Raw genomic sequence first — 26,670 nt, forward strand, 5'->3', positions numbered from 1 at the left:
AGTCCAAGCCGATCCGGGCCACGCTGCGGAACGTTCGTGTTAAGCGTGCTGCTGGCTGTGCATGTGAAAAATGCTCAGTATCGGCAATGAAGCTTCACTTTAGGAACCTCAACATCACGATAGGCGGGCTGAGTTTAGAGTTTGGAGATGTGGCGACGAGCGACCACGTAGACCGTCAAAGTATCGGGCTCTCGCAGGAGAGGAAAAACCAACAGTCCGTCGCTTAGCGTAGCATTCTTTTTAATGATCTTCGGAACGCTAGCCCGCGCCGGAACGCGCCAGCCGCTCGAGCTTCGTGTAGACGCGAGCGTCCGCGTCAACTCTCGGGCGACGCCGATGCTGCTGCCGCTACAGAGGGCTCCCCCCCTAGAGAGGAGGAAAGTTCGACGAACGATGGAAAGTCCACGTGACGCGGCGTGTCTTCGCGGTGGTCTTGGGTGTCACGTGCGCAGGCGGCGACGAAGGATGCAGCAGAGTCGCGTCGCATACAGGTGGAGCTGATGGCGCGGGTGCTTCGATGTAGGCGGGTTTGAGACGTTCCAGGGCAATTGTGTCTGATCGGCCGTTGACATTCACAACAAACGTCGTCGGACGACGCTCTAGAACACAATATGGCCCGGAGTAGTGTGGTTGTAGAGGCTTCCGCACGGCACAGTTACGCACGAAAACGTGGGTAGCAGAGCTGAGTGCGGGAGAAACGTATGGGGACCTTGCTTCTTGTGAACGTGTAGGCACGGGGCGCATCTGGCTGAAGAAAGCTTGCAGTTCGGCTACGTAGTCGGCAGGGGATGGCATAGGCGTTTGGGGGGTGGCGACAAAGAAATCGCACGGAAGGCGTAGGTGGGTGCCGTAGACTAGCTCAGCACAGGAGCAACCTAGGTCGCTCTTGAGTGCGGCTCTGATGCCAAGTAAGACGAGAGGCAAATGCAGGACCCACTTCTCCGGCGATTCATGTGCCATAAGGGAGGCCTTGAGATGCCGGTGAAAACGTTCAACTAGTCCGTTGGACTGCGGGTGGTAAGCAGTTGTGCGAAAACGTGTCGTTCCGAGTAGTTTGAGTAGCTCGTTGAAGAGCGCTGAGTCAAACTGTCGACCGCGATCTGTGATTATTGTGGATGGGCAGCCGAACCTTGCTATCCACGTAAACACGAACGCTGCTGCAACAGTGGGCGCTGAGATATCAGATATAGGTGTAGCTTCTGGCCACCGTGTGTAACGGTCGATGCATGTCAGTATGTAGCAGTATCCTTTCGAAGGTGGAAGAGGGCCGACGAGGTCCAGGTGTACGGTGTCAAAACGAGCATCCGGTGGAAGAAAAGACTTGGCAGGCGAAATGGGGTGACGCTGGATCTTCGAACGTTGACACGACAAACAGCAGCGAACCCAATCGCGAACTTGCGCGTTTAGCCGAGGCCAAACGAAACGACTGGAAAGAAGCTTCTGTGTCGCGCGTATGCCAGGGTGCGACAGGTTGTGCACGGTTTCGAATAGACGTCTGCGAAGGGATGCCGGAATGTATGGTCTGGGTGTGTCGTTAGAAGTGTCGCAGACGATGGACGTACCATCTGGGGTCACAACGACGTCTTCCAATTGCAGGGACGTTGGCGAATTCCGGAGTGTACGAAGTTCAGTGTCGTCACGCTGTTGACTGGCGAGTAAGTCGGCCTCGATGATGAAAGGTTCCGATGTCAACGTGGAAACGACATTGACACGACTCAGAACGTCAGCTGGAATGTTGTCGGTGCCCTTGATGTGGCGGAACGTTGTTGTAAACTCGGAGATGTAGGAAAGCTGTCGAATCTCGCGGGGCGAGTAACAGGACGCCGAACGATTCGTTGCGTGCACAAGGGGCTTGTGGTCAGTCAAGACAGTGAATGCACGGCCTTCGAGGAAATGGCGAAAATGCTTGATAGCCAGGTAAACAGCGAGTAATTCACGGCCGAAAACGCTGTAGCGGGACTGCGCAGGCTTCAGTTTCTTGGAGAAAAAAGCGAGTGGATGCCACTCATTGTCGATGAATTGCTGCAGAACGGCACCAACGGCGGTATTTGAAGCGTCGGTCATGATGGCAGTGGGTGCGTCTGGCTTTGGGTGTCTAAGCAGCGTGGCGTCGGCGAGGGCAGACTTGACTTTTGCGAAAGCGTCTGCGGCCTCTTCAGTCCACTGAAACACTTCTTTGCGCTTGTTTACCAGGAGAGCGTCTAGCGGAGCCATTAGTCGAGCGCACTCGGGAATGAATCGGCGGTAGAAATTGACGAATCCGAGAAATTGGCGAAGCTTGGTGAGTGTGGTCGGTCGGGGAAAGTTTTCGATGACGCGAATCGTGGACGGCAGAGGTCGAATGCCGTTAGCGTCGACGATATGACCGAGGAACTCGAGTTCGGTTTGACCGAATTCACTCTTGGCGGCGTTGATAACAATTCCTTTACTGGCAAGGCGTGAAAACAACAACCGCAAGTGGTGAAGATGTTCTTCGGCCGAAGAGCTTGCCACGAGGAGGTCGTCAATGTATGCAAAAACGAAAGGCAGACCTCGGGTGACGGAATCGATGAAACGCTGAAAGGATTGGCCCGCGTTCCGTAAACCGAAAGGCATGCGGAGAAATTCGAAAAGACCGAAGGGCGTGGTGATGGCGGTCTTGGGAATGTCTTCTTCAGCGACCGGTAGTTGATGGTAGGCGCGAACGAGATCGATCTTAGAAAAGATCGTCGCACCGTGCAACGCTACCGTGAAGTCCTGAATGTTCGGTAGAGGGTAGCGATCAGGAACTGTGACGTTGTTTAGTGCCCGGTAATCGCCGCAGGGGCGCCAGTCGCCCGTCTTCTTAGGCACCATGTGAAGTGGTGATGCCCAGTTACTGGAAGAAGGGCGGATGATGCCAAGTTGCAGCATGTGTTCGAACTCCGCGCGAGCGATCTTGAGTTTCTCCGGGGACAAACGCCGGGGTCGGAAGTAGACCGGTGGGCCGGAGGTGACGATGTGATGGCACACGTCATGTTGTGATGGCACACGTCATGTTGTGATGGCACACGTCATGTTGCACCGGTTGCGTCCAGTCCGGTAGGCGCGTCAAAGTGGGAAACTCGCGTAGGAGTGCGGCGAAAGGTTCGTCCAACATGGCAGAAATAGGCGCTATGGGCGATGTGCCTGATGATGGGACGCCGGGAACGGATAGCTGGGTCACGGAGTCGATGAGACGGCGTCGTTGGATGTCGACAAGGAGTCCGTAGTTATGCAAGAAGTCTGCTCCAATGACTGCATGACGGACGTCTGCAACCAGGAAAATCCAGCGGAACGCTCGTCGAAGGCCAAGGTTTAGCATGACGGAGCGTGACGAGAAAACTGGAATCCTGGTGCCGTTGACGGCTTGCAAAAACGACACAGGAGTCGCTTTTCGGTCGGAGCGCTGGGCGGGGAGAATGCTGACGTCAGCACCTGTATCGACTAAGAATCGTTGTCCCGTAACTCTGTCCGTCACGTAGAAAAGGCGACTTGTGTGCTGGGCCGGACCACTCGTCGCCGTTAGAGGTCGGCCGGCCTGTTTCCCTGCCAAGCGCAGGGACGCCGACAGTGACGAGCGTCGTTTCCAAAACGGCGGTGGTAGTAGCAAACGCCAGGCGCTGTAGTTGAGGTTTCATTTTGGGTGCCCGCGCGTCTTGATCTGCTGGAACTACGGCTGCGTGGGCGACGAGACGCGCGGCGATGCTCCGCTCCACAGATGATGCGTTCCAGGCGCTCACACAAGGAGTCGATCGGAGATTGCACTGCAGAAGAGCAGGGAAGAGTTTGCAGAGCGGTTGTATTGTCACCCGGAGACGGTGACGTGGCTGCGATGGTTGGGGTGGCTACTTCCATGACTTTGTCGGCCAAAGCGGCAAGTCCGGTAAGGTCCATGGTAGAGGCTGTCGCCAGGACCATCTGCACGTTAGCCGGGAGTCGTTGCAAAAACAGTTCACGCAACAGCGTGTCGTCGATGGATCTCGCGTTGTTTCCGAGCAGCTGGCTCATTCGGCGAAGAAGTTGACTAGGGCGTCGGTCGCCGAGTTCTTCAGCGGACAGAAGCTGCTGGATGCGAGAACGCTGTGAAGCTGCTGTGCGCTGTAGCAGTGCTGCCTTGAGATCGTCATAGGCGGCGGCAGACAATGGGGAGTTCAACAAATCTGCTACCTCGTCAATGGCGGCGGGCGAGAGCGCTGCGACGGCGTAATGGAACTTCGAGGCTTGAGAGCGGATACCAGCGACTTGAAATTGCGCTTCGGCCTGAAGAAACCACGCCGAAGGATGCTGGTCCCAGTACTGTGGGAGGCGAACAGCGATGGCGGAACAGGAGGGCTCACCACGTTCCTCGGAAGGGTTCTGGCCTTGAGCTCTCGTAGCGTTGGTCTGGTCCATGGTCGTCTCTACCACAGGAGCGTATGGCAATATCACGTCCGGGTCACCAAACTGTGGCGACGAGCGACCACGTAGACCGTCAAAGTATCGGGCTCTCGCAGGAGAGGAAAAACCAACAGTCCGTCGCTTAGCGTAGCATTCTTTTTAATGATCTTCGGAACGCTAGCCCGCGCCGGAACGCGCCAGCCGCTCGAGCTTCGTGTAGACGCGAGCGTCCGCGTCAACTCTCGTGCGACGCCGATGCTGCTGCCGCTACAGAGACATGCTAAAAATGGTCTTAGCCGAAACACAAAGGTGAGACGAACAACAAATGAATAATTTTCTATTTGAACTCTTCCTCGCTAACCTGCAGCGGGGAGGCGTTGAAACGCGCCTTGCGAAACAGAAATGACGGTTTACTGGCTCAGACAAACTGAGCAAAGAAGTTGCTGCCGATTTGTGTGAAGCATGCGCGAGGTCTCCTTTATTTTCATCTCTTGATAATTACTTTCCGAAGTGAATCTGGGGGGGGGGGGGGGGGGGGCGAAGCAGGCTGCATGCGTTGCTGGCTGTTCTCTGATTGACGCGTGATGCGGGTCACGCTATCGCACAATGCCGTCGGACTTCACAACCATCGCATGAAAGCTGTTGCGGCATTCCCCTTATCAGCTTTGCTGTAAAATGAATTCCTCTAAACAGCTGCGCTAAAACGGAGGACACGTCAAACCATGTAGTCAAACGCCTAGAGATATAGATATTTGTGCAAACGCCTAGACATATAGATATTTGTGCAAAGTACACTTTTTACAGCGACAATTAAAATTTTCTTATCAATTAAGGTGTGTTTTCGTCGTTAACTAGTGGTAAAGAGGGTATTAGCGATATTTAGCGCTACAGTTTCCAGGTTACTCCAGTTCGAGCAAAATGTTTCTGAGCTTATTTTAATTATCATTTCATATTTACCGTCATCCACCGTGTAGACAGGTTTGTCGGTTGTTGATCCTTCTTTTACATAGTAGGTGTGGTTCTCTCTGAAAGATATACAACATTTCCGTCTCATGCATCTCTTAGGCAAAATGAAACCAAATGTGTCCTAGGTGCAACATAATTATTTTGTTTTGAAGCAGGCAATCATGCACACTTGTCAAGTCAACTGAGATGTCTGTCTCACTTTCATTGTTGTACATTTCGCTCATTGATTATTACCCGCCGTGGTTGCTTAGTGGCTATGGTGTTGGGCTGCTCAGCACGAAGTCGCGGGATTGAATCCCGGTCACGGCGGCCGCATTTTGATGGGGGCGAAATGCAAAAACACCCGTGTACTTTCATTTAGGTGCACGTTAAAGAATCCCAAGTGGCCCAAGTCTCCCGAGTCCCCCACTACCCCGTGCCTCATAATCAGAAAGTGGTTTTAGAGCGTAAGAACCCCGTAATTAAATATCAATGAATTATACTTTCATTATTCCCAAGGAATGTTTCGTGCACGTGCTGTCAGTTGCGAAGCGTTTGGCACAGGCCACATATTGTGCCAATTACATGTGCACCTGCCTAGCAACGCGAACCTGTCCCCACCGTTTTTGTAATCTAGCGCATCACAGGGTGCTACAGAGGATACTCAAGTCAGAGCCCCCTATCTTAACCGTACATAACTTCGGCATTAAGAAAAAAGACCCTTCGAGGATAGTTTTTACTTAAGAAAAAACAATCAGGAACTTGGTGTTCTAGTTAAGAAAACGTTAAATGATGACAAAAGAAGTGCCGTCGGCGTTCACAGGTGCTTCGAATGCCGACACTTCTATTCGAAACAACTCCATGTTGATTAAGCTTAACAAATACTGCAATGCGCCTTTTGCGATTCATTATCTTTTGCTCGCATGGACTTTGCTTCGGAAGAGCGCTTTCCCTTTTTCTTGTCCCTAACAATATACATGTCGTCGTCTCCATCATACGTAAGCAAATGACTGAGTTTATTCATTTCGCATTTGACATTAAATTTCAGTATTCGACGCCAGCTACCCGTCTCCATCCAGGGCATCGGTGGCAAGCTGGTGAGAGAGCAGTCGTAACTATATTCATGTGTCTCTTTGCAAGCTATGCTCTAGTCATTTGTGCCAATACTGCACGCCAATCTATCGCAACATGGTGCAATTGCGTGATGTGCGTTCTAAACGAGGCTGCCACGGCTGCACGAATTTCCTACGGTAAAGGCGATGTGAGGCATCCCTGTCACATTCATGCAAACACAATTACCGCAAATCGCTCTCATGCAAACCTCTCACCTGCTGCGCGTGAAGCCAGCTACCTAGTACATAGTACGAAACCTGTGTTTAAAATTGTACCTTGAAGCGTTAGGCTGTGTGCAGCACCCATAATCATCAGGGCCTCCGGGTCACAACGCATGGTGCCAAGGCTGCCTAGATGCGTCTGCTAAAGAAGTAGGAGGATCTTACACCAGAGCCTTGGTTGTTGTTTTGGGGATATTCCATATGCAGGCAAAATTGAAATGTGCTAATTAATTCGAGGTTAACCCTCTCGCTCCTGCATTTTTTCCTTAAGGCACAGATCTTTTTGTTTCACATATTTAGTGTGGCAAAGCTCTGAGACGCAAGATAACAAATTAAAAAAATTTTGAGAATGTTTAGCCAACTTACGGACATCGTTTGAAACGACACCACCAGGGCTCAAATTTCCCGAATCAACAAGGGATGTATTCTTTGAGAAATCGTAAAGCTTTATTATATGTTCTATAGCAGGCCAGAGAAAGTTATAGCTTACGCCGACCTCTCTGCCTTTCTGTAAATAAATGTCTCTCTCTCTCTCTCTCTCTCTCTCTCTCTCTCTATATATATATATATATATATATATATATATATATATATATATATATATATATGTTGTAAGGAAGATGCGGAACGTGCGCGCAGTCAGCAGCATCGGCAGCATCAAGCGAGCAGCTGAAGCTCGAGCTCGGGGACTGTGCTCGGTGCATCGTAGAACGGTGGTCGCTACGAACCCCAATAAACCTCCTTTACAAGTTGTGGAGTTGCGGGGTAACGTTCCACTCGACCATCCTGGAACTCCGTTCTCGGACGCTACGCTCTGCCATGCCGGACGCCGACCAGCAGACTCTTCCATCGCCACCCGTCCCTTGCGCTGGCACCGTTCGCCAGCGGGGGCCTCCCATCTTCAGCGGAACCGACGACAACGACGTTGAAGAGTGGCTGTCGTCCTACGAACGGGTGAGCGTTCACAACAAATGGAATGACTCGGACAAGCTGGCTTACGTGTCATTCTACCTCGCGGGCGTGGCCAGTCTCAGGTTCAGAAATCATGAAAGGGATATCCGAACGTGGCCGGCGCTCAAGACGTCTATTACAGAAGTATTGGACCGACCCGCCGTCAGGAAACTCCGAGCCGAGCAGCGTTTGCGTACACGCGCACAGGACACGGGTGAGACATTCACCAGCTATATAGAAGACGTTCTCGATTTGTGCAGGCGCGTGAGCGCTGCCATGACGGAAGCGGAAAAGATAATGCACGTCATGAAGGGAATCGACGATGACGCGTTTCAAATGCTTCTGGCCAAGGACCCGCGCACTGTTTGCGACGTCATCAGCTTGTGCCGAGCGAGCAGCGAGCTCTGACAAGGCGATATCCCACACCAAATGCGGCATCACTCTGCATCCTTACCACCGGGCCAGAACAAGCCCCCTGATAACGCAAATCAAGGATTTCGTCCGCGAAGAAGTCGCACGACAGCTATCTCTGGTGTCCGTCACTCAGGAGTCTGCCAGCAGTTTGCCGTCTCATATCCGTAACGTGATCCATGAAGATGTCGCGGAAGCGCTGCCGGCTGCTCACCAGCAGGATGTCGTGGCTGCACCAGTCACTTGTGCTACGGTTGCTGCAATGGCCCCTCGCACTGTGCCCGTGCGTCGCTTCCAGCAGCCTGTGCACCGCCCTCCACCTCCCCTCCCCTGGACCACCACTGCCGTCGCTAACCCGTGGCGTACGCCGGACAATCGCCCTATATGCTTCGCATGTAGGTGTCCCGGTCATGTCGCCAGGTTCTGCCGCCACCGCTCGCAGGCATTCGATGACGATCGCCGAGCGCCCTATGTGTCGCCTGATTCCAATGCGCCTTACGGACCTTTCGACCCATCACCTGCTCGCTCCCAGACTGATCGCCGTCCTCGCTTCGAACGCCTCCGGTCACCCTCCCCACGTCGTCGATCGCTTTCCCCTATGCGTCGACGACCCGTCTCTAATGAAGAGGGAAACTAGACGACGCAGTTCCTGAGGCAAGAACTGCGCAAGTGTCGACATGCCGAAGTCCTCCTCCTTTACCTGCCAATGTCATTGATGTGCTTATCGAAGATGTCGCTACAGTCGCTTTAGTCAATACCGGTGCCACCATTTCCGTTATGGATGCCAGGTTTTGCCGTTCGCTTCGTAAAGTGATGACGTCTCTGTCGGGATTGTCGCTCCGAACGGCGAGTGCTCAACTCATTCACCCTACCGCTGCTTGTACTGCCCGTGTGATCATACCGGACGTTTTGTACACAATTGAATTCTTAGTTCTTTCATCGTGCTCCCACGCCGTTATTCTAGGATGGGATCTTCTGTCACGCCACAATGCCATCATCAATTGCGCTCGGGCTGAGATTGAACTTTTCCACCTTGGTGACCTGGCCTCGGTCGATGCTCATCCTGCCGCTAAAATTGTCGTGATAGAAGACACCTGTATCCCCCCGTGCTCGTCAGCATTCGTACCAGTCTTCTGTAGTACCATATCCGATGGGACGGTCTTCTTCATGCCCTCTCATCACTTTGTTACCCGAAAAGCGCTTCCTTTGCCCTTTGCAGCTCTTGGCCTTGCCGCCGGTGGGAGCACGATGCCCATATACAATCATCTTTCATCGCCGCTATCACTGCTCCGCCGCGAATGCCTTAGTTACGTCGAGTAGGTCGATTCAACACTAATTGTCTCCGTCCTCGACGTGTCTTCTACTGCCGCCCATGAACTGAGTGCCCTCTCCGTACCAGACTCACCATCGACTGGTGTGTTCAGTGCATTCATCGCCGCAGATCTGACGCCTTCGCAGCGATCTCAACTTGTCGCGGTCCTTCAGCACTTCCGCCTTTCTTTCGACGTTGCGCAAACCTCTCTTGGCCGTGCATCGACAGTCAGGCTTTACATTGACACTAGCACTCACTCACCCCTGCGACAAAAACCATATGGCGTGTCTGCTACGGAACGTCGCGTCATTGCAGACCAGGTCGATGACATGCTCCGTCGAGGCGTCATTCAACCTTCCCGTGCGCGCAACCAACGTGCGCGCAGTCAGCAGCATCGGCAGCATCAAGCGCGCAGCAGAAGCTCGAGCTCGGGGACTGTGCTCGGTGCATCGTAGAACCGGCGGTCCCTACGAACCCCAATAAACCTCCTTTACAATATATATATATATATATATATATATATATATATACATACATATATATATATATATATATATATATATATATATATATATATATATATATATATATATATATATATATATATATATATATATATGTATATATATATATATATAATGTATATATAGCAGGGGCGGGAGTTGTTGGTTAAATTTTGGATTTTGCTACCTTCTATCGTAATGCTTGCTCAGTACTGTTCAAACTAGGAAATATAACAGCGGCAAATAAAAATGGGCGAATCGCAGGTACCGAGACATCCTGATCTAAGCCACAGTTAACGCGGAGTCTTTGGTATCCGTAGGGCGGGCAAGCTCCTTGAAGGAATATTTAGATTAGTTTTTTATTAAACGAACAGATTTGGCACACGATTTCAATAATTCTTCTTTGTTTTTATTGAAGAATATTCTACATGCAACTTAACGCCATGATTTTCTTTTTAGTTTTTCAAACAAGTGACATTACGGAATGAGTAAATGTGTCGAAATCAATGAAAATTCCCATTGTGCTTCCAGCAAACGCTACGGGAAATATGGACACTCCGGACCTCAATGTCTCAACGACTGAGCCGTGGGGGCGTGAAATTCGCGCACCACAAAATGAACTGTTAAATGGGTAGCGAAAATCACTGTGCTCATTTTTTTTCTTGAGCCGCTATTCAACATATTGTTATTGTGCTGTAGAGGTGTTTATCAGTCAGCGGTGTTTGGGACCGACTGTTTGTGCAGGGCACGGACTGCCAGCAGGAGCAGCGTTTCCCGAGCAAGAGCGCATATCCGAAGATGGCTCAACAGGTTCGATCACGTAATTGACAAGGGATGCGCGTTCGACAACAGGGTAGGGCCCTTCATACCTGGGTATTAGTTTTGATGAGAGATCAGGTGCAGTGGAAGGAACCGTGAGCCACACAAGCACTCCAGGAAGGAAGGTGGGCGCATAAGCAGTGTCACCGCGAGTGCTCTTCTGGTGCTCTTGGTCATTGGAGGTAAACGCGCTGTCGAAATCGCGGTACTCTTCAGCATTTCTTCCCGTGGCAGAAATTGGAGCACATTCAGATGTATCCAGCCCGTATGGTAGAATCTTATCGATGGAGTGCAACGGGTGCCGACCGTGCAGTAAGAAAAAGGGTGAAAAGCCGGTGGTGATCTGAGTAGCGGTGTTGTACGCGCAGGTTACCAAGGGCAGAATGACGTTCAAGTTTGCGTAGTCGAATGCGATGTAGAAGGCAAGCATGTCGAGCGTACGGTTGAAGCGTTCCGTAAGGCCATAGGTAGGAGTATGGCACGCCGTATGTGTATGAACAACGTGGCACTTTTTAAGAATGGCTTCAACTACATCAGGAAGACACGTCCACTATCGCTGAGCAGTTCCTGAGGTGGTCCATGACGCAGGATTAAACGACGAAGCAGGAAGGAGGCAACAACACGCGCTGTAGCTGCCGGGAGGGCGGCAGTTTTGTCGTATCGCGTGAGGTGGTAGACTGCGACAATGGCCCAGCAGTTTCCAGTCAAATTCAGGGGAACGGGCCCATACAAGTCGACGCCGACACGCACAAGAAGCCGGGTAGGGCAAGGTAAAGACTGCAGAATGGCTGGCGAAGGACGGGGGGAAGATTTCCGGTGGTGACAATCGGGGAAAGAGCGAAGGAACTTCTGGAGGTAGCTGTACATCCTTCGCGTGTAGTACCACTGTACATGGTGTTGGTACTTTTTGAAAACTCCTGAGTATGCACGCTTTAAATCGACGTAGAAAGCTGCGCATATCTCGGAACGCAGACTGTGAGGCACTACAAACAAACCTTGGCACCCGTCGGGGTTATAATTGCATCGATGATGCAGGTTGTCACGATTAGAAAAATTGTGGGCTTGACGACGCAACGTGCGAGTTGTTGGATCTGCTGATCGACAAGAAAACAAGTCTATAAAGCAGGGAACGCAATGGTCGTTGCGCTGCTCAGAAGCGGTGGTGGTAAAGTCGATTGAAGAAACAGTAAGCTGGTATAGTGAGCAGCATGCATTTTCGTCAGGTAAGGGAGAGCGCGAGAAGGCGTCGACGTCACACTGCTGGCGTCCGATGCGGTACAGTACGCCGATATCGTAGTCTTGCAGGTGAAGTGCACATCGGGCAAGTCCGTCTGAGGGATCTTTAGAGGGTGAAAGCCAACATAGGGCATGATACTCCATGCCAACATCACGTGGACTGCCACGGCCATACAAATAAGGCCGGAACTTCGTAAGACCCCAAATGATTGTGAGGTATTCTTCTCTGTCGCAGTGTAATTGGTCTCATCTTTCGTAAGCGTATGACTTGCATAAGCCACAACATACTCAGGAAATCCTTGTTTGGACTAGGCAAGCGCAGCGCCGAAGCCAACACCGCTGGCTTCTGTGTGCACTTCGGTAGGGGCGGTCGTTACGGAATGACGCAAAATTGGCGGAGACTTTAGCAAACGAGTGAACTTTGTGAAGGCATCGTCGCACTCGGACGAACACGAAGTAAGGCGTCCGTTGCTTCTAAGTAGCTTCGACAGATTCGATATGATGGCGGCGAAATAGTGGATGAAGCGCCCGAAATAAGAATAGAGACGTACGGAACTGCGCAATTTTTTTATACACCTTTGCTTAGGGAATTCGGCGACGGCCCAAAGTTTGGCTGTATGGTGGAGTATTCCATCCTTGGATACGACGTAATATAGAATTGTCAGCTGCCGAGCTGTGTATCGGCACTTTCCCAGGTTTAGTTGTAGGCCAGCGTTTGTTAAACACGTCAAAGCACACCAGAGTATTCGAATTTGCGTGGTGAAGTCAGGAGAAAAAATGGCTGTGGCTTAGCTAAGGTTAAGCCCAGGATGCGAAGCATACTAGCCTTTATTTTAGTTGTTGAACCACTGTTTAGCCTGGTGAACTGCTGTTGCTTGGCTATATTTGGTTCGGCTAGACGAAGAAACAACTCATGCGTTACTCTGCTTCGCCTTCAAGAGTGGAACGCGACAGCGTTCCCGTCGACCCGCTAAGGGGTGTAAGACAATGGGCTACGGCGCAGCGACTACGCGCCCCGCATTGGACACGGTGAGCGTCGAGCAACGCAGCGTTCGGCGCGGCAACGAAATGTGCGCCTGAGCAAGCGACGCACGCCTGAGAAACAGCTCGTTTCTAAGGCAACACCGCATTCACTAGAGGCGCTTTTGTACCGCTTTGAAGCATCGTACTCGTGGCTCAGTGGTAGCGTCTCCGTCTCACACTCCGGAGACCCTGGTTCGATTCCCACCCAGCCCATCTTGCAACAGTTGAGCCAAAGCCACCTACAAACAAGCGCAGCTGCTTATATACCGCCGCGACGCCGCGAGCGACGGCGTGAGTTGGAGCCCCGTTTCTCCTCTGTCGTGACGCCATGGTGTCACGTGGTATGGCATGGGGTCAAAGGTCATTGAAGGCGACACCGCCGCGCCTGAGGAGCTGGGTTGAGCTCTAGTAATATGCTTCGCATAAAAACTGCGATGTCGTCAAGATAGCACAAGCAGGTCTACCACTTCAAGCTGCATAGAACTGTGTCCATCATGCGCTCGAAAGTTGCCGGTGCCTTACAAGGTCCAAAAGGCACTACCTCAAATTCGTACAAGCCGTCGGGAGCGACAAAAGCTGGGACCGCTGCACCGGTGTAAGGTAATCGGCAACAGAAGAACCAAACACATCACTGGCGATAGGTCACACGCAGAAACAGCACTGCGCGCACTGTAACTAGCACAGTAACGGTCATCTGGAACGTCCATAACTTGCACGTCGTCAATCATTTCTACATTGCCAACACATTCCCCTCGGAGCAGCATTGCGGGGTATTGGAACGGGTTAAAATGGTGCTGGATCCGTATGCAATGTCCACTGTCGCAAAACCTGGGAGCAGACATTTCTGAGTGAGAAAGCCATCAGGTTACGAGGACAACCCACTATACCGTTCCAATCCTCCTCTACTAATATTATCGCGAAGTCAGATGCCCTAGTTGTTTTGCACTGACGGTGTCCTAGAGTGAAACGTGGAGTGTTAATGCTACTATAGATTTTCTTAGTTTTCCGCAGAACAATGGTTGTCTTGCACAACTGGACCAAAACATCTATAGCATTGCCTGAGCACTCTGCTGGCTTCACGTCGAAAGCTTAACTCTTTCTATTTACTTTCTTACAAGAATTGTGAAGGACGTTCTCTGTCCTGTGGTCAGTTGATACTGGAAAGGCCGAAAGGGTTAAATGAAAAGGGCTGAAACCACGTTCTCGGTCATTTAAAGGCATTGTATGAAATGCTTATAGTTTCCCTGCTACTATGGCAAGGCAGAAATTGGCATAGATTTCAAATTTAGAGAAAATGTGGCAACTCCATGGTTAACGCTTACGAAGAGGTAGAGTACGGCAAATCAATGATGGGCGTCGAAGATAATTACTAATTACTCGTATTCCCCAGGTTTTCATGCCTCATACGAGGAATGTAGTTGGTTTTGCAGGTCTTCTACGGTGTAGTAAACGAGGCGCGTTATTTATTGCTCGTTATAATGGGACACATGTCAATGATGAACAATGACGGCTCATTCTGGGTAAGGTATTTACAGCCTTTGTGGGCAATTATTCCATAATTCCATGTACTGTTATTCGAGTCATCCGCAATGTTTCCCACAGTGCTAAAACAACCAACAGTACAGGACACAATTAAACTTCACGTAAGTCGCTTAATTAGAAGCGTTGACATAATTACAGAATAATAGTTAACTAATTTCTCTATATGCTTGTGGTATACGAGGTTTGTAGTTGGTCGCCACGGTGCTGTTGGTGAGCTAAACAAGGCATGTAATTTATATTTTACACAAATGTCGAAAGGTCGAAGTGTGGGGGAATTGTGTTTATTGCAATAAATTACGTGTACAAGTGCTCTGGATCATTATGTTTGTATTTAACGAGTAGCGTGAGATTAATCCCGGTGCACTGGCGTAAATACAAACACCAGAGAGGTATAATTTCACAGTCTTTGCGAATATGCATAGCAAATTTGGTAACGAATTTAAATGCGTGAGCATCAAACACAGCGACCTTAAGAAATTTCTTTAGCAAGTGCTTGAAAGTGTTATATAGACATTTCAAGCTGCCTTTCCCACTCTTCCAAGGAAGGTCTACGTTATACCGAGTTTCTGTTTGGCTAAAACATAGCCCACAGTATAGATTATGTGTGGGCAAAGTGCAAAGTCGATGGTTAACTTCCAGCATTTGCAATAAATTAGGTTTTCGAGCACTACGAAATTTTATGGATGTGCTAGAAGAGAAACTTGGGCGAGTTGGTGGTGATTCATTTTTCGGAAATCAACAGCGCAATACATACGAGGACAAAGGGCAAGAAGGAAAAGTGTCGTGTTCTTCTTTCCCTTCGTCCTCGTCTGTGTTGCGCTGCTAATTTCCAAGTTATGAACGTGTTTAAAGACCGCCTTGATCGCACACTCCCAGGATAACCAAGAATGCCAAGTCATGCTGGCAGAGTGGTCTAACCGCGTCGCGGCCACATGGCATCCATGCTAGCTCCTCTGCCAGGGCCTGAAATACAAATTTACGCCTTTCTCTCTTAGGACCGGTGCAGAAATTATCCCGGGTCTCTGAAAGAACAAGTGCCTCTAAGATCAAATTTAGTGTAACTGGAAAGGATGCTATGGGAAATCTGTGGGCTAATTAAATGCGTGTGGCTTGAGCACAGCCTTCCCAAACATTTTCTTAATCACGAGTACGAAGTGTCAGGCGCCCATGATAAGCTACGTCTTCCAATGTCGAGCGAAAATTATGCGTGCCACCAGGTTAATATTTCGTGGGAATGAGTCTCATCATCAGTCCAACGTATGGTGCATATTTAACGTGAGTGGTAAAATTATAATCACTGCAGATAATTGCTGAATCGGGGTTTTCTATTTTTATATGTTGTAACAGGTTTTGCCCGGCAGCCCCACTGAACTAAAAAAACTACAGTTTTCTTATTTTTAATATTAGTGAGAAGTTGTGGTTAGTACGCAGACTAATTTCAAAGTGTGTGAACTAATTGTGACCTCATCAGAGCATTATATATGCAGATTACCCGGAAAGTCATAAGAGTGTTTTACGAACGATTCAGGATCGATACTGCTGCCATTGGAGAGCTATGCATCCGACCGAGATAAACACAATAAATTAGGCATGGACGGGGACGTATCGGCGAATGTTCTGGGGATGTGAAATGTGCGTGGACAAATTCCCTCACGAAATCCTTCACGAATGCTGAAAAGCGTCTCTTACGGGAAAGTTTTCACAAGGACCAGTCGCGCAAAGGCAAGATTTTAGATTATGTGCACTACTTTTACATATTCAAAATTTTAATTGCAACTTCTGGAGACAGCACGCCTCGCAGGAAATTTGGTTATTTTTTGCTATGTCACACAAGTCTGCGGTCCTTTTTTAGTTTTCATTTGTATAATGAATAAAAAGCACACGCATTTGCGAGCCAGTAAATTTGTTGTCATCAACGTTGTCTTCAAGTAACGCAGGTTTCAGACCCTCGGTCTACCAAATCCGCCTCTTTTGAAAAACCGCACGTATACGCAACAACATCAAGTCAATCGGTTTTGAAAGCATGAAGAGGATGCATGGGAAATTAACCGTTTTAATACCGAAAGGCAAGAATAATGTCGAAATGGAAGTAAAAGTGGGCGAAAATACCGCTATCTAACATCGCTGCAACTTGCCTTTACGTCCACTTTCACTTCTCTTTTGTTTATAATTGCGAGTGCAAAAACACGGGGGCTCAAAGAGCGCTCATTGGTGTTGGCGCCGTTGTGCTATTCTGCTATCGACAGCGCATGCGCGGATTGTTACAACTGTTACAAGGCCTTCCAAGACGTGGATCGCGTTTGTTTGCAAAAGCGACCAAGCCTAGTATACGCTCCGTCAGGCTTCACTGAATCAGCTCTGCCGGAGTCAAGGCACGAGTACAAATCTCCCCAGCAAAGTGATCAAAATGCACGCGCTCCTGGCAAATAGTTTGCGAACGCACATCAGCGTTGCTGTTGACAAGCTGTGCGAATGTGTGGATACGGCAGTATGGTATGTACAGCCATTAGCAAAACCTTACGGATCAGTGATTGCGCGATAAAACTCATTTTCTCCTTTGTCTGGGAACGCGACTAGAAATTCAAGACTGCAGTCTAAGGTTGACATTACAAATTTCCTAGTGCACTCGTCAGTTTACGGATATGCGTGTTAATTACGACGAATTCTGTTTCTTCAGCCGCCCTATGGTCCGTATAATTTTTCTCACGGCTGTTAACTGTTCTTAGCGAAACACACAGTAAACGTCAAACCAAATCTATGTAAGATTTTCTTTGGGCAATGACAAGGCCGAGATCTTTCGTTCGGCCTCTTCTGGTACACCATCGAGGCGGAACAAGTGCAACACCACTCATAAGGCTAGCGTTCCGAGAGGCCTTCATCACAAGCATATACCTTGCTACCACTTTCAGTGCTTATAGCCTTGGGCGAAACTGTCAGCTGTTATTGCTACATTTAAATAAAACTAACAAGTAATTTTAATGCTGGCTGACTTTAGTGATGTGTGAATATCTAAATTTTAGAATACAAATGGAATGCTTTTGCTTTTTTCTTTGCAATCAATTCCAGAATTCGGGATTCAAGTTTGTCATACTCGATGTGTTTAAGTGCTATAGGAGACGACACAACATTATCCAGTCTAGAGGGAGAAAGACTGACGCAAATCAGAGCTCTCCCGAATGATTATAGTGCACGAGCAAGATGGTTGTTGTGCAGGCACACCAGTTGCTGAGCACATGGAGGAAATACCTTAAGCACAGTATTTCCCATTTGTTCAATAATCATGTCTGAAATTAGGCCCCCTATGAATTGTCTGCTTCGACTTAGGCATAGCAATCTATCGTTTGGTCAGTATGATTGTGCTTGGATTCCATTAAAACAATATTTGGTGCTGTATTATTGCTCTTAGTTCTTTCACCGAACACTAGGCTCTACAGCGTTCCTCTGTCTGGTGGCATTCTCTTTGTTTTATTACTGTTAGTTTCGTGGTGTACCAAATACGAGTATCTTTCCTTTCTTTCTCGTTTGCAAGCTTCACAGGGCAGGTGGTGTTCATAAGGACCATAAATGTATAAAATAAGGTAAATAAGCCTTTGCTTACCGAAAAGTATTCACTGAACCTACATTTTTCAATTTAGAATCGCAAATATTAGGTATTTCATCCGATGTGCAAAGTCGTTTTTCTCAGATATCAAAATTCGGTTTTATTCGAATTATTTTTTTGAACTCACCTACTTTTTGTTGTTGAATCTCACAACCTTCTGTCCCACAATTTTATTCACTAACGTATATATACGCACCACCACCACATAACCGTTCCAGGTGCTTGCCATTGGCACCCTATGTGAACTCACGGTTGATGTCCATTGACGGGTGGTAGCACAAATACGTAAGCAGCTTTCTTCTGGTTCTCATCGAGCTGTTGCCGCACAACCATCGCACAGTCCAGATCTCCATCGTCATCCGCATCAAACGCGGCAATAGCGTAAGGGAAGACCTCAAACATCTGCAATATCAAGTGAAGACACATGCGCCATTGAACCGAATGTGCGAGTGCTAATAGTAATAATATTCCGTATTTTGTGACAGAGCAGCTTTGCAGATGCCTTGTACGAAACTGTGTTCCATATGTTACTCAGAGCTTTCAATGGGTTTAAAATGTTTATTCTTACAGATCTCAAACTGCGCTGTTGTCCCCCAGCTGCTGGAGAGAAATATAAATACAACGTCAAAACTACCTGCGAGTAATCATAAAGTATTGAAGTTTGGCGTAGTAGATAGCTGTATTGATTCTAATGTTGTCGTATATTACCGTCTACCTCATGACATGGAATGAAGGTATGAGTTCCACTAAGTCCTTCCTAACAATATAAGCATGTAACATGATCTTTTCCTTGCCCGTAGAAGCATATGTTTCAACGGCGAATGTCCTGTGTTATATTCGCCCCAAATTCTGTTTCAGTTCCTTTATTTTCCAAGACTGGACCTCGAAATTTCGGTTTGTTCGTTTCCTGGACATGCAAACCAACTTGTCACCTTCAACGAATGCACCCAGAGTCACAAAATTCACTTTCATTGCAAAATTTACTCTTCTACCAAGACTTTCTAAACAGTCAGCCAAAGAGCCGATTAGCTAAATATAACGCCTGTTTACCTTAAATATTCAAAGCAAGTACCACAATATTCATTACTATCATTGCTCATAATGTTAAATTTTCGCAGATTTATTAGCAGGATCCGCATCATTCTAATGTTTCGATGGAGGTCATAGGACCACAGGGCACAAATATAATTCTGGTGTCTAACCTCTAAATAAATAACTTAGAGTCACTGTGCACTTTAACAAACTAATTGGCGGTAGTGATCGCTTTTTTCGGCATGCTTTCTCAACTTCGTAATCCTTCTGCTTTTTTGACACTACTTCCTTGCATAAATACGGAGATGTATCGTGCCCTCTGCTTCTAATGGGACGTCATCTGTTATTTGAAGCTTGTTCTGCAGGATGCGACAGAATTCACAGAATCCGTATCCTTAAACAATCCATCTTTAGGTGCGCGTATTTTCCGGCATAAATTCTATTACTAAGGTTCAATTTTAGGGTGGGATTATCTATCAGTACTACCTTCCATCATTGATCAATTACGCCAGAGGATTTGCAACTTGTTCACTGTTCAATATAGTCATGTCAATTAATCAATATAGTGGCGAAGCGTTAAACGCTTTGTTGTAGACAGTTCTAGGATAGAAATAGAATCAATACGCATTTCGGTTAGAAAAGCAGGACCTGTGGGTAACGGAATGCTTGCCGTGTTTTACGCTTGACCATAGTGATTTTTATCAAAAATGGGAAGGCTCAAACAAAAACAAAATATATGCTCCGATTTATTCAGCTCCCTAGTTCAAGTACAGATGGTCACTTTACTGCTGATTTACCCGCCGTGGTTGCTCAGTGGCTATGGTGTTGGGCTGCTGAGCACGAGGTCGCGGGATCGAATCCCGGCCACGGCGGCCGCATTTCGATGGGGGCGAAATGCGAAAACACCCGTGTGCTTAGATTTAGGTGCACGTTAAAGAACCCCAGGTGGTCAAAATTTCCGGAGTCCTCCACTACGGCGTGCCTCATAATCAGAAAGTGGTTTTGGCACGTAAAACCCCAAATATTATTATTTACTGCTGATTTCTTAAAGTCTTACCGCAGCCCGATTTCTTGCGTACGTACCTTAAATGCATCCGTGACATCGTGTTTCAGTTGGTGTTTTGCTTTGCCTGAGGCGATAGGTACTTCCAGCAATAATGCTGAAATTAACAGTAAGACATAAGAAAACAGCGACTGCATGTTTGCACAGAAAGCGCGCGTCCCTTTAGCTTTTTCGCTTGGCTGGCGAACAACCAAGAGCCTATTTCAGCCCCCTCGATTGAGTGCAAGGGCTTACATACTTGGACAGCGAAGCTTTTCTTTTCTTTTTGCGTGATAGTTGTAATAATAGCCACAGTTTCAATTACAAGCTCTGAATTTCTAATATGTCTCCTAGATGTCAGAGTGATAATTTATTCCATGGTTTTCTTCTACTTTTCCTATCTTTCTACTGTTCTCATCCTCTGCGCTAAATACAGCATGTTGTTTAATTAGCGTCTGCCAAATTGGAAGCATGCACTTGGATTCAGTAGATTCCAACCATAATTGGATTCAGCAGAGAATGAGTGCCATAAAGCCCCAACTACAGAGGCATGCGAAAGCTGCGTCAATTACACAAGAAAATGCCTCATGCAATGTGTCTAATAGGTGCTGCTTTCTGTTTTATTTGATTGGTCAAACAAGCTTACTGTTCAAACATATACGCACAAGGGGGAAGAGTTGCATTGCAATAAAGAAAAAGCACAGCTGAAGTTCCAAGCTGCACACTGATAGAAAATAGTGGTGCCCCTTTTTGATAGTTGTGAGCCGTCCCTGGCGGCTCACAACTATTAACGGAAAAAGTTGGGCTAGTTCGTGTTAATGCTCTTGTTTTGACATAGTTACTAGCTCGAACAAGACTATGGCAAAAAAGAATGGTCGGATAGGCCAGAGCGTTAGACTTCAACTGACCAGCTTTATTAAAAAAATATTTATCCCGGCAACGGCAGCCGCCTTTCGATGGTGGCGAAATATCAAAACGCCCGTGTCCTTACATTTAGGTGCACGTCAGAGAATGCAAGCGGGCCAAATTTCCAGAATTCCCCACTACGCCATGCCTCATATTCAAATCGTGGTTTTGGCACGTAGAACCCCATAGTTTGTAACACCCAAAGAGTCCTCCGTATGCTCAAATCAATGCGCAGACACAATCATATACGAATGTGCCACGTACGAGACAACCAAATGCCCCAAACGACAAGCGCAAGCAACAAGCCATTGCGAAGCATGCGAGAGGTTCTTCTCGAGGTACAACACTTCTTTATCATTGAGTGCCAGTGATGGAGCACTTACGCATTCATCAACAGCTTTTGAAATGTAAACCGTCTGGAATATTTCCCGATTTAGTAGCCTAGTGAACCACCTGAGCACTTGCTCGTTATGAAAACACGGGGAGCGTTTACGATTACATATTCGGTAGCGGTCAGCGAAGTGGCCAGTGCTTGCTAAAGCGTTTATTGCGCTCCGGTGCTCCCTAAGCCGGTAATTCAGGCACTTGCCTGTTCGTCCCATGTAAAACATTCCACAGGGAAACGGAATTTTGTGTACCGCCCCCACATTGCACTTAACAAAGCGCGTTACATGCTTTTTAGTTCATGTACCACGACTTCCGGCGTTGTTTACTAAAATGTACACTCTTGCGAGCGTTGGCGCCATTGAAACTGCAACACCCACACCGCACTTGTTCACCGCCTTAATTAGGCGGTGGAGCACCCCATGCATGTATGGCGCAGCCACAGGGCGCCCAATGGGTCATGCGTTGTTGCACCGAGTGGCTTCCGGGTCAGCTTTTGCCTCTTCAATGATGCTCGCAGTGACTGGCGCATAGGGATACCCGGCCCTACGTAAATGGCTCGCTTGTTGTAGAACCCTGCAGGAAACGTGGTGCACACAAGATGTAAGGAGAGCAGCTATCAGGCGGTTAGTAGCCATGCCTCTTTTAACAAATTTGGAGTGTGCCGAACCGCAGTCAAGCAAGGGCTTCTTGCTCCTACCTAGGATAGTACATCGAAATTACACCTACACGTCGCAATACCTATTCAGTACAGATAATACAAAAGATTGGCTAGGAAAAAATCCAGTCGCAAATAATAAACAAGCTTTGATTTGTTTTTACCTGTTGTTGAGAATAGTATTTTCTCCTTACTTCACAATATTAATTTAGCTAAGATTTTAGGTATGTTGATGCAAACGATACGGGTGACATCATTAGAGGTTCCGCCAAAACCTGCAGCGTCAAAGTTTCAGGTATTTCCATGAGCAGGCTAGTTAATCTACTTTGGGTTCGTGTCTGGCCAGCCGCATGCGCTAAGGCACGTAGAAAACCTTCCCTTTATCGTCCAGCTCAGATTAAACGTTGATGGGATTCCACAGGCCAAAAGCTCCAAAATATAACTATGTTCAATTCAGTGCGGCATTCATGACTGGTGATGTTGCGCAATTTGTAGTAAGGGCATGTGCAGGTCTCTTGACTTCATGTTTTGCGAATGAATTGCTGCTCATAGGCATGTTCAAAACATACTGAAGAATACATTTGGGGCGATGCCGCTAATTGCCAGTCAATAAAAACCGAAACATAACCGTGTACTGAGTTTGTACCCGTTATTTATTCATTTTCATTGGCAGTGTTCACATGCCTCCTACCTCCGGGTACTTCAACCTGAAGAACTGCATTGTCTTGCACTCGACTCAATATCAACTGCAGTGAGTTGGCTGCCGCATGGAACAACAGCTAGGGTAGTAGTACATATAATACCATGGTTGCAACGTACTCCTGAGCATCTCCCAGCAAGACTTGAAAAAGGCTCATAAGGTCTGTACAGAAATTCTTAAAAGCTAAAATGCCTTTAGTGCTTTGTATTTACCTTTTCCATGTTACACAAGCCAAAAAATTCTACACGAAAGCATAAAGACAGCAGAGAAAAAATTTATCTATAGATTTATGAGCAACTCAAGCAGGTTTTGTTACTTGAGTGTTGGCCGATTTTTTCTTTTTTTTTGCTATATCGGCATAAATCAATACTGACATAGTATTGCCAGCTATCCTTCTTTTGCGCTAAGGACCTATACCTCTTAATTCTAGAAAGTATTGTGACAAGTCTCCGAGTGCACTGGTTATTTTGCTATAATAGCTTTTCTTCAGCCATTTTCGCCGTCTCTCGGGAGGATACTGCGTTTGAGGTAGCGACACGGTAGGGGGTCACGTCAAAGCAGGACATTATGACGTTTTGACAGTCGCTCTTCCTTGCTTGACCGTCTCGTATGCTATTACTCGTTCTCAGAACCAGTGTGGCAGCATAATGGATGGCAGAGTGAGCCGAAGCGAGTGTCAAAATATCGCATGTCCTGCTTTTACGTGGCCACATGCTATGTCACGATGTCCCAACGCAGTAGAAACGAGACCGCGACAAGCGGTAGAACTGCTATTAAATTAAAATATTTAGGGCGCTCTGGATCCTTCGCTGCTTGGTATTTTTACTTCGTATTTTAGTTCCACAGCGAACTAGTGAGGATCTACTGCTGACATTTTAACCCGACGAGATATTTGCCATGTCAAAGTGCGACATTTCCCTTTAAGTTTTTGACAGTAGCGGTGCCCGGTTGACAATTTGTGAAATTTCTAATTTTGCCCACACTTATTAGTGCCTTTAGCCAAAGTGTCCGTCACACGTTATGCCACTCAAATCTTTTCTTTGACTTGTCGCTTTTTTCGCAGCCAAGTAATTCTCTTCACGTTAGATCAGAAACAAGTTCACAAATCGTCCATGTTAGCATTATATATTTCTTAATTAACTTATACTAAATATTACATCTAACCAACAGCGAAGTCCAGCTAGTTGTGTTCGCAAGGGGCCTCTCATAATTTTCAAATTGGTCACCATGCAGGTTGCGAAATCTTTGCGGCTTGTGTAGTTAACCAATTGCAATGGCTAGTCACTGTAGCAAATAGGATATTGATAGCAAGATTTCTCAACCTGCCTCTCAGCGTGCCACTTTTTCAAAGAAAGCCTTACTGATAAAAACATTCACGTGTCTACCTGTCCTAATGATGTCATGCAACAAATGGGACTTATTTATGTGTTTTTTTCTATTTGTATGTGTACTGTCATGTGTGCCTTATAAGTACTGTGGCCAGAGATAAATCGTTATCTTAGTTTAAGTTGCATAGTTGCAGCAACGTATTTGTGCGTGATCAGTCACGGAGTACGCAGCTGTAAGGTCAGTCACTCAGTACCAGCAGAATTTCTTACTTTTTGCTCAGGCATATAGGGTTACGTGCAAACATTTGTGAAGCATTGCTTTTTACAAGAAGAAAACTAGCGGCTCCATTATTTTAGACATACGCTGCATGGCGTCTCGTATTTCTCATTTTCTAAGCACTCAGCTCCATGTCAAACTGCGTAACCTCTAATGACCTTTAAGCTTACTTTGTGAATTTTTCAGGTGACAATTTGTTTTTGCGACAAGCTTTCGTGGCGGCTTAGTGGCTTTGCTGTCATGCTACTAAGCCCGAGGGCGCGGGATCAAATCCCAGCCACGGCGGCCACATTTCGATGTGGGTGAAATGCAAAAAACACGTAACCTTGTACTGGGTGCACGTTAAAGAACTCCAGGTGGTAAAAACTTATTCCGGAGTACCCTTGCTACGGTGCCCGTCATAATCATATCGTACTTTTATCACGTAGAATCGTCGGAACACTTATCATTGTCACATATTCATGTTATTTTGCCAAGATGTCTGAAATATAATACGCCACTCGTCTTTATTGTCTGATTTAGGGCGTCTTTGCTGTCGAGTTATCCTCCTCGAGTAAGATACTATTGTGCCACGCTATGCCATTTATGTTGGTTATCATATTTTGTTCTCTAAATTCACTACTTGCTACGAACTTGTTTACACTATACATGTTTGTTTTCTGTGATGTAGTTCTTAATCAGTTTTCACCATTTGCCTTTTTTTGTCAAACTATACCATGTGTTCAGTCACCAATATTTGTAGTTTCTGTGTGGTCGAGAACTGAACCCCTGCGCAAATAGTCGCCATACACCCTGCATTTTCTCTTGATGTGGTTAGGCTTTGTTGTGTGGCAGCTCACCATGTGCTGTTGCTGCTTTTACTAATTAAAAGATGTGTACCTATATTAGCCTTCTGATATCTTAATTCGCGATATGAATGCTTCTTGGCACGTGCACAGTCTTTTAACGGCACATACCGAACTAAAGTTTGTACAAGCAAGCACTGCCCACATATACACCTGAAATGGGGCGAGAACTCTCGTGATAGAGTAAGCTGCACTACATGCAGTAAATGCCCAGTAAATATTTAAGATTTAAGTTAATTTCTTTTAACAAAACGGCGTTTCGTGCACTGAAGCACACAAATGATTGCAACGCCATTGCATTTCTCCGCAGAGTCCGGAAATTTATACATAGAAACTAGTGGTCTTCCTGAAAATTTCTTTCAAGTGTATGCGCCTTGCGAAGACCACTGCTTGAATTTGTAAATTGCAATATGAGTCATAGGGTAATTAGCCTAAAGTTATCTAGTGAATTCTTGTTAATTCGTTGATTTTGCATTTCAATTTTTTGGGCAAGTAGTGTCCGCCGCTTCGAGTACACCGGCTCATGAACTATAGATGCGCCCCACCCACACACATACGACACACACGTACACCACACGTGCACAACAGGTACAAGACACACACACGCACTCAACATCTACAAAACAAACAAGTGCCCATAATGCGCATACCATACAGACGCAGTTCCATGTTGGTGGTCGCTGCTTGCTTAGAAAATGTAGAAACATATACAGAACATTACCCGCCGTGGTTGCTCAGTGGCTATCGGGTTGGGCTACTGAGCACGAGGTCGCGGGATCGAATCTCGGCCACGGCGGCCGTATTTCGATGGGGGCGAAATGCGAAAACACCCGTGTACTTAGATTTAGGTGCACGTTAAAGAACCCCTGGTGGTCGCAATTTCCGGAGTCCTCCACTACGGCACGCCTCATAATCAGAAAGTACTTTTGGCACGTAAAACCCCATAATTTTATACAGAACACTGCACTGAAAAACCTCATTTCATTATTGCCAATACGCACTAAGCCAAAGGATGTGTGAACCTCAGGGGAACTGGGGCGTCTGCGCTTTTCCTTTTTAGGTGCAGTTAGGCATACAAAATGATACACATTCAGAATTACCATTGCTTCATTTGAATGGAACCACAGTCAATTAAGACAAAGGAAGAAAAAGACCTCAGGTTGGGCTTTACCAGCTAAGCTACGAGTGTAATTAGCAGACTCCAACGCTCTTGGTTATTTTGTCGGTTTTGTTTTATGCGTGTGCCCTATGCATGACAATATTAACTATAGGCGAAAATTTTTCTAAACCGCGCAGCCAGTTAGAATGTAATATTAAAACAAATATGCCCATTCTCTCATGGCTTCCTATTTTATAACTCCTCGAAAATAATATTACTATTCACCTGAGGGCATATGTTGAAAATGCGGAATTGAAGCCGATCAGTGGAGAAGTAAATCAGTGA

General features: G+C 47.1%; 2 protein-coding genes across 6 annotated transcripts in view; one reads left to right on the plus strand and one right to left on the minus strand.

Moving 5' to 3' along the window:
- The window catches only part of LOC135913025 (uncharacterized), a 31,982-nt gene extending 11,644 nt beyond the window's left edge, over positions 1-20,338 (minus strand). Inside the window, exons 1-3 of the mRNA XM_070532214.1 lie at positions 20,170-20,338; positions 18,305-18,456; positions 5,335-5,402 (exon numbers count right to left, since the gene is read on the minus strand). Coding sequence (XP_070388315.1) covers positions 5,335-5,402; positions 18,305-18,456; positions 20,170-20,286 — 337 coding nt within the window. The 5' untranslated portion in view covers positions 20,287-20,338. The remainder of the gene's footprint in view (positions 1-5,334; positions 5,403-18,304; positions 18,457-20,169) is intronic.
- LOC135913024 (lipopolysaccharide-induced tumor necrosis factor-alpha factor homolog) overlaps positions 1-26,670 on the plus strand; it is a 541,041-nt gene that overhangs the window by 353,451 nt on the left and 160,920 nt on the right. For 3 of the 5 annotated variants that reach the window (XM_070532213.1, XM_070532209.1, XM_070532210.1), the window contains exon 3: positions 6,371-6,419. The exons of the other annotated variants lie outside the window; for them this stretch is intronic. In XM_070532213.1, coding sequence (XP_070388314.1) covers positions 6,371-6,419 — 49 coding nt within the window. The remainder of the gene's footprint in view (positions 1-6,370; positions 6,420-26,670) is intronic. 5 annotated transcript variants of the gene reach the window in all.

Source organism: Dermacentor albipictus, chromosome 1, assembly GCF_038994185.2.
Source record: "Dermacentor albipictus isolate Rhodes 1998 colony chromosome 1, USDA_Dalb.pri_finalv2, whole genome shotgun sequence".
NCBI classification, from domain to species: Eukaryota; Metazoa; Arthropoda; class Arachnida; order Ixodida; family Ixodidae; genus Dermacentor; species Dermacentor albipictus.